This window comes from Ovis canadensis, chromosome 17 (assembly GCF_042477335.2).
Source record: "Ovis canadensis isolate MfBH-ARS-UI-01 breed Bighorn chromosome 17, ARS-UI_OviCan_v2, whole genome shotgun sequence".
NCBI lineage: Eukaryota > Metazoa > Chordata > Mammalia > Artiodactyla > Bovidae > Ovis > Ovis canadensis.
Genome location: NC_091261.1, coordinates 71,135,548 through 71,149,058, shown reverse-complemented (window position 1 = coordinate 71,149,058; position 13,511 = coordinate 71,135,548). Strand labels below are relative to the sequence as shown.

General features: G+C 57.1%; 1 protein-coding gene across 4 annotated transcripts in view; it reads right to left on the bottom strand.

Annotated features, from left to right (window-relative positions):
• RBM19 (RNA binding motif protein 19) overlaps nucleotides 1-13,511 on the bottom strand; it is a 121,465-nt gene that overhangs the window by 23,661 nt on the left and 84,293 nt on the right. For all 4 annotated transcript variants that reach the window (XR_011250032.1, XR_011250031.1, XM_069558310.1 and 1 more), the window contains exon 22: nucleotides 11,704-11,809. Coding sequence is in view for 2 of the 4 variants with exons in the window: in XM_069558310.1 (XP_069414411.1) it covers nucleotides 11,704-11,809 (106 nt within the window). In the remaining 2 variants the exon portion in view is untranslated. The remainder of the gene's footprint in view (nucleotides 1-11,703; nucleotides 11,810-13,511) is intronic.

The following is a 13,511-nucleotide window of genomic DNA, read 5'->3' as shown; positions in this document are numbered from 1 at the left end:
TGATAATGGAGCCTGGAAGGAGGGTCCAGGCGTGATGCTCCAACCCCAGCCTCTCTCTGGCTCCAGTCATCACATCTGTGTTTCTTTCTTACCCGCTCTCCATTCCAGTGCCGCACAAAGCCTGGAGCAGTCTCTGCTCACTGTGGTGGTGGTAAAGTCGATAAGTCGTGTCTGACTCTTTGCGACCCCATGGATCGACCACCAGGCTCACCCCAGCAGCCCACCAGGCTCCTCTGTCCATGGGATTCTCCAGGCAAGCACACTGGAGTGGGTTGCCATTTTCTCCTCCAGTGGATCCTCCCAACCCAGGGACTGAACCTGTGTCTCCTGCATTACAGGCAGATTCTTTACGGCTGAGCCACCAGGAAAGCCCTGTTCATTGTGGGAATTGCCAAAAATTCTGTCTCCTGGCCTCCCATCACCCCTTTCAAATTTTCATCCCTTCTCTTTGGAAGGGCTTTTCACTCTAAGACATGAGGATGCATGGCAGTTAAGTCTGGGGTCTTGGATCTGGGCTGTGTCTGTGTGTTAGTTGCTCAGTCATGTCTGACTCCCATGACCCCATGAACTCCATGGGATTCTCCAGGCAAGACTACTGGAGTGGGTAGCCATTCCCTTCTCCAGTGGATCTTTCCGAACCAGGGATCGAACACGAGTCTACTGCATTGCAGGCAGATTCTTTACAGTCTAAGTCTACTTATGGTTCAAATTCCTGCTTCATCACTTGTAAGTTGTGTGATCTTGGCCAAGCTGCTTAACCTCTCTGAGCTTCAGATTCCCCATGTGTAAGTCTAGAGGTAGAAGAGAAGAATGGTTGCGCAGATTCAATGAACTATTAAGTCTAACACCGCACTGCCTGGCACATGCTAATTCTCACTAAAGGCTGGCTGTTGTTATTATTATGACATGTGTCCCCGACTTCCCATTGCCACGCTGAAGAGCAGGAACAATAGTAAGTAGGCTATGAAAGCTCTTTTGTATTTGAGGTTAGAGCACAATATGTGAATCTCTAAAAATAGCAGAACTACCCTTCCTGGTTCTAATCCCCTCAGGTGAGTAGGAAATCAGGCTGTGTTTCCAGCCCCACTGCCTTGCTGGTTGGAATGTGGTGGCCTCAAACTGTCCCAGGCAGGAAGGACAGTGATTCCTGGCTAGAACTGGCCTTGGATAATCCTGAGTAATTTGGGCTTCCTTAAAAGAGCCCGGGGACTTCCCTGGTGGTCCAGTGGTTAAGATTTCACCTTCTACTGTAGGGGGTGCAATTCCTGGTCAGGGGGCTAAGATCCCACATGCCTTGGAGCCAGCAAAAAAAACCACCAAAACATAAAACAGAAACTATATTGTTAACAAATTCAGTAAGGACTTACAAAAAGAAATGGTTTAGACTTTCCTGGTGGTCCACTGGTTAAGAATCTGCCGGCTAATGCAAGGCACATGGGTTTGATCCCTGGCCCGGGACATCCCACGTGCTGTGGAGCAACTAAGCTCGTGCGCCACAACTACTGAGCCTGTGCTTTAGAGCCTGGCAGCCGAAACTCCTGAGCCCGCGAGCCTAGAGCCTGTGTTCCACAAGAAAAGCCGCTGTAATGAGAAACTTGTGCACGACGAAGAGGAGCCCCCACTCGCTGCAACTAGAGAAAGTCCGCACACAGCAAGGAAGACCCAGGGCAGCCAGAAATAACTGATTAATTTAAAAAGAACGATCTGCTTAAAAAAAAAAAAGAGCCCAGAGGAGTCTGTTATATATTTGAGCCAGGGGAATGGTGAGGGGGAGACCCAGCCCCAGACCTTCGAGCTTTTGGACCAGTGCAGGGGAAGGTTCCAGGCACAGCTCCAGCCTCTCTGGACTGCTGTCTGATAGCAGCTTCCTCCCAACCCACACCACCTTCTCCTCAGAGAAAAGCCTCCCAGACCTCAGCTCCAGGCTTGGCGTGCCCATGGGGCCTCAGTCATGGCAGGCTGCCCAGGGCTCTGTGCAGGGCTGGGTGTTCCAACGGAGGAGGAAGTGGAAAGTCAGCTGTTCCCAGCTCCCTGCTTCTCGCCAAATCCTGCTTCTGGTGCCCGTGTTCTTCCCTTGCCATCCAAGGGGCTGCAAACCCAGGATTACAGATCTGCTGGGCTCCAGAGAACTCTAAGCACATAACCTCAGCCTACTCATGAGGAGACAGGTCATGCTCCCATTTCAAGGAGAGGAAAACTGAGGCCAAAACTTGTAGGCACGTCAAGGCCCTTCTCAGGCTTCCCTGGTAGCTCAGCTGGTAAAGAATCTGCCTGCAGCGCAGGAGACCCTGGTTCGATTCCTGGGTCAGGAAATTCCCCTGGAGAAGGAATGGGCTGCCCACTCCAGTATCCTTGGGCCCCCTGGTGGCTCAGACTGTAAATGGGGACCTGGGTGCGATCCCTGGGTCGGGAAGATCCCCTGAAGGAGGGCGCAGCAATCCACTCCAGTACTCTGGCCCGGAGAATCCCCACGGACAGGGGATCCTGGTGGGCTACGGTCCGTGGACTGCAGAGTCGAACACGACTGAGCGACTAAGCACAGCACAGCGCGAGGTCCTTCTTACTTATCCCTTTCTGCCTCTACAGGTTCCATCCCTGGGCCTTCACAACATTCTCCTCAGCCTCGGAAGGGCTCCCCTCCAGAGCCGACTTGCTGGTGGCCCCCTGCTCCCCTCCTACAGACTCTAGCACCCCCCATGCTGTGCCCTGCGCCCCCAGCTGTCTTCCAGCATCTGCTTGTGCACCGGGCTCCCCAGCTTGACCTGGACTTCCAAGGGAGGTCTCTATCCTTGCTATCCCCGGCACACTGCTCGGGGCAACACATGCTCAGTAGGTACAGAGCAAGCCTTGGAGTCTTCTCCACCGAGGATCTTGAAAACATCTCCAGACCAGAAGGGACGCTGAGATTGGTCCTGGCTGGCCAAAGCCTGAAGGTGCAGAACAGAACTCTGAGGACGCAGTGGCTTGGCAAAGAGGAGGAGGCCCCGGAAGACGAGACACCCAGCCCTAACTGGGCCACTTCAGGGCTACTTCCTGTCACGGTCCCACATGCCTGTGCTGGTTATTTCTGCTCTTCCTCTGCAACCCCCTCTCCGGGGTGACTCTCCTGTGGGGGATAACCAGGGCTCATGGGCCCTGGGTTCGATTTAGGACAAGCATATGGGAGGCTGGAGGGAGGGGTCGGAGAGGTCGGGGGACTTTCTCCCTTGCTCCCTCTGCCAAGGACGACAGCTCCTGCTGGTGGCTCCCCCTTGACAGCTCAAGCCCTCATCTGTCCCTTTAAGGTCCCTTAGCTTGAGGTGGCGGCAGCTCCCACTGTCACTGGCCCGGGGCGGGGGGGGGGGGGGGGGGCGCTGGTGGACTGCATGGTCCCTGGCGAGCCCGAGCCCTTCCTACCCCTCCACGAATCTCTCTTCCCTGGAACCATCTGGGGTTGGGTTATGTTTGCTGACGCAGATGGCTGCCTGAAGTCCCTCTGCCTTGATCCGGGCAGATGGACGGCCCGCTTCAGACAGCAGGTCTCAGGCCTGGGTCCGGAGCTGTCCCCATCACCCGGCTCTCTACCCTGGCTGTCCCAGAAGCACGCCTCTTTCACCTCCTCTGACCTAAGCCACCAACTGCGGGCCCCGAGAGCCCTGGCCTCCAGCGCCGGCTAGGAGGTCTTTCCTCGGCTCTCCCTGGAGATAGGCCTCTGCCTCCTGGCAACAAAGGCCCATTCGATGCCCTTGGCAGGACTCCCGTCTCAGGGACCCAGGCCAGGCCTCCTGTCCCGAGAAGACCAGGGCATCTCTCGGCCCCTCTGCTGTCTCCTGCCGAGAGGGAGGGCAGCATCTCTCAGCACATGCCAGATCCACCTGAACATGGATGCCGCCAACCTGTCCCAAACCATCTGTGCCCCCGATGCCTAGAGGAAGCACGGCCCGTGCCAGCCAAGAACAACCACGTGAGCTCGGAGTGCCGGCCCCAGCGGGGCCCGCAGCTCCTTCTCGGCCGAGGGCGTCAGACACCAGGGGCCGGCGACTCCCGGGAGGAGGGGCCGCCACCCTGGAACGTTCGGTATTGTCTTCTTTTGGACCGAGCTCCCGAGGGACACATCATTTCTGTCCCTGGACCAACACTATCGGACTCCTATAAGCGAGCTCTTGGCAAATCTTCCAGCTGCTTCTGGCTTCCACAGGGGAGGAGCTGGCCCCCTGAATAAGTGGGGTTCTTTGCACAACACTGGTGACTCCGACTGGGGGACCCCACTTAACACCTAGGGCCATTCCGAGTTCTGACATTGTGGAGCTGAGGGCAGTTTTCTAAGGAACGCTCAGGGACCCATTTTCTAGGCTGTTGTGCCTAAATCTTTCAGATGATTAGATGTCTCTACCTTGTATCCATCCATCTACACAGCTCAACTCTACTCAGCATCACTAGAGGACCTACTAAGAGCCCAAATGAAGGGACGGAACCAGGGAACAGGAAGGTGACACACGACCTCTGACCTCAGACACGGAGAATAGAGCCACTAGAGAAAGAGGCCCCCCAGGGAGCCGAGGGCCCAGAGTGACCAGGCAGTGGGGCGGCGGGGTCTGGCGATGGCCCTGGGCTTCACAGTGGCACAGAAAGCTTGGTCTTGGTGCTTTCTTGCCTTTGATCTGACGAGAAACTTCTCGGTGTTCACTTTCTCGATTACAAAGTGGTGGAGCTTCAGGCTTCCTGAGGCCGAGAGTACATGACTAGGCATTTAATCCAGCGCCTGGCACACACTCAGGGCCTGTGCTTGCCCGGACCTGTGATTCTGCCCTTCGTAGTTCAGTTTCATCATTGCTTTTTTGGGCTGTGCCACAACGCCTTGTAGGACCTTAGTTCCCCGACCAGGGACTGAACCCTGGGCCCTCGGCAGCAAAAGCCTGAAGTCCTAAGCACAGAATTGCTAGGGAATTCCTGGTAATCTGATTTTAAGATGATGATGACTTTGTGCTGCTGGGAGGGAGAAAGGCCGTTCAGCTCAGCTGGGCTGGCTACCGTTCCTTGGGAACTGGTCTAGATCGCTGAGTAAATCTGAGATGAGGACATCAGAACCCGAGCCCTTCTCAGAGCGGTGGAGCCCTGTGGCCTCCACTCTGACCCCAGGGGGTTGGGGCAGCTTCAGGACATACGGAGGGACAGAGGGGCACGGGCAGCATGCGGGGATGCTTCGGACCACTCACGCCCGGTGGCGATGGATGCACATCTGCTTGTTGTAGGAGGGTGGCTTGTCCTGATCCCGGGTTCTCAGCCCATAGATGTGCTGGCTGAGTCCAAATCCTTGCTCTCAAGTGCAAGGCTCAGGATTCAAAGGTGTTTTCTTTTAGTCCTGGGCCCTGATGATAGGAACTAGGCAAAACATGCAACTAAAGCACAAGCATGAGGACTTCCCTGTTGGTCCAGAGGTTACGAGTCCACCTGCCAATGCAGGAGACACGGGTCGATTCCTGGTCCAGGAAGATCCCAGATGCTGTGGGGCAACCAAGCCTGAATGCCACAACTACTGACGCTCATGCGCCTAGAGCCGGTGCTCCACAACAAGAGACAAGAGAAGCCACAACTGTGAGAAGCTCTCGAACCACAACTAGAGAGTAGCCCCCGCTCGACACAACTAGAGAAAAGCCCACACAGCGATGAAGACTCAGTACAGTCAAAACTAAGAATAAATAAACCCCCCCCAGACACGAATGCACACACTTAACACACATGCTTCAAGAGACCAGTGGGGACAGCACCCTAATTCCTGGATTTGTGTCCAGTTAAGGAAACAAAGGCAACTGACACCCAGTCTCCAAAGTGCAGCGAAACCACCTCACAGGGGGCCCAGAGCACACCACTGCCTCTCTTTATCTGGTGCCCTCTGTCGAAGCCTATGGCAATCTCTTGGCACGCATCCTTCCACTTAACCTTCACAGCTGTCTCAAGCGGTAGTACTATTATTTCTTGTTGGGGGATGAGTAACCTGGGGTGCGAGGACATAAAACCCCTTGCGCACATTCACACAGATGGAAGGAGGCAGCTCTGATTCCATATGCCACGCTGCTAACCACCATGCCACCCTGCCTTTCTAGAACATGGGCCGCCCGGGGGAGGACACAGCCTGGATTCCTCATTCCCAAGGGGCCGTGTTCCCTTCAGTCCCTGGCTGCACTCCCTGGGGGCCATGGAGCAGGCTGTACTCTCTGCAGTCCTTGCACTCAGATAAGCAAATGTGTGCAGACCGCACACCATCACTAGCCTGGTGGCAATCACTGTTGATGGGGCTTGCACCACGGCCAGGCACCCAGCGAGGAGGCGGCTGTCTCCGCCTTGAGAAGCTCTGTCTGGCTTGCTCGCCATCACCTCTTCCCACCACTGGTCTTGTTTTGGTGGAATTTGCAAGGCGAAGTCCATAGGTGCGGAGAGGCCCGGTGGGACTCCCCCTACGAGACGCTCAGCATCACCCCAACTGCAGTGGGCCTGAGGCCGTGTGCCCACGTCATCCCTCCCTGCCCTCCCCCACCGCTGGCAGCGTGCGAAAAGTGAGAAGTGGGAAAGGAGACGTCAACTGGCGACCCCCCAATTAAAGCTGCGGCTGTTTACCAGTGAGAAGAACACTGCCTGCCAACCCGCCCGCCATCCCATCTCCCTACTGCCGGCTCCCCCCAAGTGTTTATTTAAGCCAACACATTGCTCTGCTAATTGGATAACATTCCATGTGAAAATAGACCTTTTAAAACAACAGCAGCGATGGCAAATAAAAACAGCTGCAACTGCAAAAGTACAAAGGCTCGGTGGGCTCAGAGAAGGGAGAAATTAAAGGCGCATGCATGGGGAGGAAAAGAGAAAAAAAAAGAATGTTCTGGTTGCTGAGCCTCAAGTCTGTTCTTCTTCTCAGTGACTGACCGGCGGTCCAGGTAAAGACGGAGAAGGTGGCAGCTTCTACATGGAATCCCAATGGCTACTGGTGGCCTCTTGGCCAATGGGCCGGGGACACAGCTGGTCTGGAATCCCAGGTCGCCCGTCCAGGTAGAAAGCTGCCTCCTCCAAGGCTTGCGAGGGCTGGATGGAGACTGGGGCTGTGGAGGCCGCTAAAGGGATGCCCGCTACTTCTCTGGGGCCCCTGGAGGAGCTGATTCCATCCTGGGCCTGTTCCCAAGAGACGATTTAAGGCCCAGCCTTTTGGCCTTCCTCCAAAATGTCTACTTGGTGAGTCCTTTTCTTTAGGGGGGTTGGGGCTGGTTGGGGGTTTGGGGCAGAGGGGCTGGGCACACCATCTGGTTGCAGCCAACACTCGCTGTAAGTGAATATGTGAATGAAGGGAGGAAGTGCTAACACGTGGGTTTTGGAATCAAATGGACATGTGGGGCTTCTCAGCTCTGGCCAAGTGGCCCCATCCCTTTGAACCTTAGTTTTTCCATCTGTCAAATGGCTTCCTTAAGCCTATGCATGCAAACGCCCAGATGGGCTTTTAGAAGTGGATGTGCTTTTTAAATCGGTGCCAAGGGGCTCCCCTTCCAGAAACATCATCAGGGCCCAGAGACCTGTGTGAGCCTGAGACACTACAAATACCCCTACATGAAAGGGAAGACCCAGGCCACGGGAGAAGACCACTGAACTTGGGACTTCCCGTCTGCTCTCACCAACCTTCATCCCTGCTTCTTTCCAGCACGTGGGGGAAGGTTCTTTGAGACAGGCAGGCTCACTGCACCTGGAGGCTCAGATAATAAGCAGTCCCCAGAGGGGCTGACATTTATGCCTGGGGCATCAGGGGCTGGTGAAATGCCCTAGGTTTGGGAGAACCTGCCAGTTTCGGGAGCCTGTGATAGGGGCTGACGGCCAGGTCCCACCCCCAGTTTAGCATCTCAGCGAGAGCCAGGTCCCGGCTTCCCACGGCCCTCTACGCACAGAGCTTAGCCGGTGCTCGGAGAAACCGGGGAGCGAGTTAATGCAAACCCCTCCCGCATTCCGGGGTTGCTGCAGGTTGGGATGAGACAATGCGTGTGCCACGTACGTGTCACACACAGAGCCTTCCCGGCCGTCGCTAGAGCCTCTGACTATTGTCCTCAGTTGCCTGGTTACCCTGAGCTCTCCGTGGAGCCTCATGCTAGCATTCTCTTTCCTGTTTGGGGGTGTGTGCTTGACCCTGGGAGTGAGGGGCAGACAGATGATGGAGTTCCCCAGGATATGCTGGGTTGGAACACGGGGTCATGGAGCAAGGTCAGAAGACTGAGAATCCCTGGGTGTGGGGAGGACGCAGATGGCTGGTGCTTGGGGCCCAAAGAGAGACGTGGGTGCTGGGGGCATACCTCTGGGGACTGATTGGGGAGCCTAACTCTCTCCTCTGCCAGCTGGTGAAGTGGACCAGCTGGTGCCAGGGAGGAGCCCTGTGCCCAGAGTCACACACTTGGGCTCACAGCCCTCATCTCCTCACTGCTCTCCGGACCCAAGGTGCTGCGATCGGCCTTTACTTCCTCCCCGCCTCTGCCCCTCGTAGGAGTCCCCCTCCCCCTTTTTTCCTCCTCTTTGCCTTTTCTCCTGTCTGAGGACTTCTTGGGGTCCCTGTGGGAGGCTTACACCTCCAGGTTCAGTCACTGCTGATGCCAAGACAGTGCCTGACTGCTCACCTTCACGTGGGAGAGAAAAACGGGGATGAAATGAAGCCCTTGGTGAGGGAGCCGAATGGCCAGGGGTCAGTCAAGACCTGGAAAGGGTTTCTAAAGCAGGTCTTCAAAGGGAGAACCGCTGGGGTCGGGAGGGTGCTTGCCCTGAGAAATGGGGGAGGGGGAGAGGTCCCGGGAGGCCCCTCTGCCAGCCCTGGGATTCCCATGAGTGCTGTCTTTGGAGAAGGAAAAAAAAGGATCTCTGGGGTTTTCTAACTCAATGTCTCCTTCCAGCGTTGCTTTCCCTCTTCAAACTCACGCCCACCCTTGAGCTAACCAGGTATTTACAATATTCAGAATCCTATTCACCGACAGGCAGCACGCACAGCGCTATGGGTCAGTGGAGAGCGCTAAATGTTCCACTCGGGAGACAATAAAGTTCTTCAGACAGACGGGGAGAAAGAGAGGGAGAAGGCACGGCGGCTTCTCCGGGAAGCAAAAAGAGCAAAGGGATCTTTGCAGGAGAGGCGCGCTCCTGGTGGGTTCAGACTTTACGGGAGACCAGCTTGCTCCTCGGCGGCACAAAGGGCCTGAGAGACGGGGACGTCGGGGACGGACAGCTCAGGAGCCCGGCTGCCGCCTGTGTGAGGTGAGGGGCAGTGAGAGCCAATCCCGGAGGGGTGTGGGGTTGCATCCTCGCTGTCCTCAGCTGCCCTTTCTCCTCCTGGAGCCCAGGATGGAAGGGAGAGAAGGGATGGGGGCGGGGGTGCGGGGGGGGGAGGAGGAGCCACCTCCATGAATCGGCAGAGGGCTGTGCTGGGCTTGGCAGAGAACATTTGCAGCCTGGCCTCCAGTGCGAGGCGCTGGCACTGCCCTGCCCACCTGCGGACCCCCGCCTCCCTGCCCCGTTCTAATGATCCCAGGGAACAAAGCAATACTGACTGTGTCCTGGGGACGGGGGGCACGTGGAATTTCAAGGCTGGGAGCTCACGTCTGGTCCCACCCTTTGGGCCCTGAGAGCCACGTTATTTCTGCCGTCAAGCTCTGGGGAGAGGCCTCAGCTTCCAGCTGGAGGAGTGCTGACAACTTTTCTCTTTGCTCCTTCTATGCCTTTTTCTCAAATCATCACCACCATCACCCTCACCATCCTCCTCCTCACTGCAGTTAACACACAGAGCTCACAGAAGCCAAATCCCACTCTGAGACTATCACTTCATCCAAACCTCAGGACAACAGGATGAGGGAAGTCCCGTTCTTGTTTTATACGGGGGGTAACTGAGGCATGTAGGACCCCCCCTCAAGGTCATACTGCAGGTAAGTGCTAGGATCCTGGCTGTAGAGTCTGTGCCCTGACGGCCAGCCCTGCTGTGCTGTGTCATGCTAAGTAGCTTTAGCCGTGTCCAACTCTTTGCGACCGCATGGACTGTAGCTCACCAGGATCCTCTGTCTATGGAATTCTCCAGGCAAGGAGACTAGAGTGGGTTACCATGCCCTCCTCCAGGGCATCTTCCTGATCCAGGAACTGAAACTGTATCTCTTGCCTCTCCTACATTGGCAGGCAGATTCTTTACCACTGAGCAACCTGGGAAACCCAACTATCCCTGAATAAAAGATGTGATTCAGGGACCAGGAGTGAAGCCCCTTCATTTCTCCTCTGGTCACAGTCTCCCTACAAAGAGCAGATGACGGCGGTTCTACACAAACACGGAAGCTCAGGGCTTGACGGATGCAGTGGAGAAGCACTACTTTGCAGGCCTCTCCTCTCCTGTCCGCGGATGGAGAGCTGGTGGTCCTGAAGGCACCTGGGCTGGCATGAATGAGCACCGTGTGCCAGGATCGTGTCACCATCTGCCTTCACTCTGTGACCATGGGACCTGTCATCGCCCCGTTTTTTACAGACGAGGAGACTGAGGAACAGGGCAGAGCTGGTAAAGCAGAGTGGCCAGCCGTCAGGAGCTGTGCTCTGGACATGCTGTTCCCAGCTTCCTGCCCAGCCAGCGTGGGGCCCCCCCACAGGTGCACCCCTTATGGTGAGTGTCAAGGCCGTGCATGGGCCGGCTGCAAGCAGGGGGTGCGGTCTCTCCTGCACGAGGACCGGAGGCAAGGGAAGGGCTGCCAGGCGAGAAGAAAGAGGAGCAGATGTCTGGACAAACATGGCCACGTGTCAACAAAGCAGGCACTTGAGTTCAAGACGCTGAGAGACAAAGGTGGCTGGCTGGCAGGCTTGCTGGGGTCCCAGGGCACCCTCTCTGCCTTGCATGTTTCCCAGGGCCCACAAAGGCCGCAGCTGTGTCCCTGAGCTGCCACCTCCAGCTCCACCCCTGCAGCAGGCCAATGGGTGTGCTCCCAACCAACACCCTGCTTCTCCGAAGATGCCTTGTCGCAGGCAGGGCGCGTGCCAGCCCTCAGTGTGAGCTGCCCCCTGCTGCATTGAGCCCTCAAGGGAAGACAGGCCGGGGTGGGGGCGGGCGGGCTGTGGCACGGCTCACAGAGTGAGCCCACGGTGACAGCGCCACGGCCCAGCGACCACGGACACAGCTGAATGAACCCTGGGTCACATAGCCTCTGCCCTCTCTGCTGCTGGGGAGAGAGGATGAGGACTCAGGACCCCCGTGCACCAAGCCCCAAACCCAGAGAGGCCGCCTTGCTTCAAAAATAAAAGCTCTCTCCAAGTAGCTCTGCACCCGTGCTTACACATAGCAGCGCCTGCCTGGCCTGACCTGAAACCAGCACAAAACAGAAGCCCCAGGCACCAGTGGGAAGAAGTGGGCATAGAGGTGACCCCAGGGGTTCCCACTGGGCTGTCTGGTGGCCTCTTCACTGAGTACCACCCACCGGCTCCCCTCCACACTCTCCACACTGTCTCCCATGCTTGCTGTCTGACCTGCAGTAGCCGGGACCCTGAACTGCCCCTTCCTCCAACACAAAACCCAGGGTCTTCTCTTCCAAGGACATCATACAAATTAGCAGGGTTGTGGGGAGGAGGGGAGAGGAAACCCACATCGGCGGGGGGTGGGTAGGGGCACCCACATCTGTTAAGAGGCCTTGTTGCTTCTTTGGCAAAATGGCCCAGAAAGGAGAAGCTGGGTGGGAGGGACCCTGGTCTCACCTTCGCATCCTGCTTGGTGAGGAAGTCGACGAAGCCGAAGCCTCTGTGCGTGCCGGTCCCGGTCACCTTCTTCGGCAAGCGGACGGTCTTCAGCTCCCCAAAGGTGCTGGAACAAAAACATGCGAGTTTCAGAACTGCCTGCACTGGAGCCGGGTCAGGGGCAGACATGAGGGGGGGCCAGGACCGATCCCCACTCGCTGATCCTTGCCAGCCAGAAGAGTGGGGTGCTTACAGACCACACACGTGTGCACAGACAGGTGTGCACACACTCGGGTCAGTGCCGGCTCCCCGCTGGCCAGCATGTGCCCCGGCGGGGGCGCGTGGGTGGCCTCCTCCCTTCAGGCCTTGGTCACCATGCCGGCAGCGGGGACGACTTGGCTGATGGAGACTTTTCCCTTTCTTTCTAATGGGTGGACACACTCATCCTCCCTTTGCCCCTGGGGAGTTGGAGGGCAGGGGTAAATGTTCAGCAAGTGGGGGGCCGGGGATCCAGCCTCCTGCACATCTGACCAGCCAGGGCTTGCTCATGTGTGCGCGCCGGGGGCCCCCGGACTCGGGGTCAGCACAGTCTCCTGACCTGAAATCGGCTCCACAGCCGCACTGTGTACGCAGGATGAGTCCCTGATCCCAGACACGAGACCTGAAATGCTTCTTCAGTGCTTGGCGCTTGAATGACACACAGCCACACCCTCTGAACTCCACTTCTCCCACCTGCCTCTGAGTTTTGATATGTGCTAAGTGAAGTCAGGCCAAGTGCTGGAGGAGAAAATGGCTCGCCCCCCCCGCCCCTTCCCAACAGGGATCAGACAGGTAAACACAGTCCCTGGCCATCCCCCCAGCCCCTCCCCTCCTTTCCACCCCCCGCCCCAAAAGGATAACTTTGAGAAATCCCGGGACAAAAGGATGGGGCCTCCCTTGCTTTTACCCCGTCTCACTCCCCCCGCCCCCACCCCATCCTCAGGTCCGTTTATCAAACATATACAGACAAGATTGCTGCCGATAAATATTTAATGTGTGCGGCATCTGAAGAGAGGTATTATTTTATTTGAAAATCTACACACACTTGCAGGTGCCAGGGCATACGCGCCTACCCACAACGGTCTAGGACGCCTCAGGGCCAGAGACCGATTGGGCGAAAAAAACACAGTAAAGGCCGTAAGCTCTCGTGAAATGATCTAAGCTAAATCCGAGGAGTTAACCTGCGGCCCTGCCAGCATGACCAGGCATCGGCCAGCCCAATTTCTGGAGGCAGGATGGTGTGTAAATGCGGCATTATGAGGCCTCAAAATGAATCTGCACGTCTCCCTGGCGCGCGCCCGGCCGCTTCGCTCCCCCTCCTGGCCTCTCTCTGAGCAGGGGGTGGGGGTGCTGCTGCTGGTGAGGAGGCTGGCCTGCCGGAAGGGGAGGGGCTGGGGGGCACCCTGTCAGTCTTCCCAACACCCCCCACACCCCCACCCTTAGTTGGGGCTCATGGCCGACTTGGAAGGGCCCAGGGGCTGGGCAGGTGGGGACGAGCAGGACGGTGAGGTGGGAGAGCACCCAGCGGAGCCCAGTCCACAAACCCTGCTTTATTCTGCCACCTAAAGGCCGACGCGCCCCACAACAGACACGCTGCCTCTTTCTCCAGCGAAGCCCTAGCGCCTCCTCCAGGGCTGGCCTTGGACACGGAAGGCAGGGGATACGCACACTTTCTGGTAGGCCCCTTCTGGTAAATATAAGCAGCCCTTTGGCCCCAAGTTCTTCAGAAAGCCACGGGGGCTGCAGGGGCAGGAGCACCGGATGGATCCACACCTGGTCTGAGAAGGCTC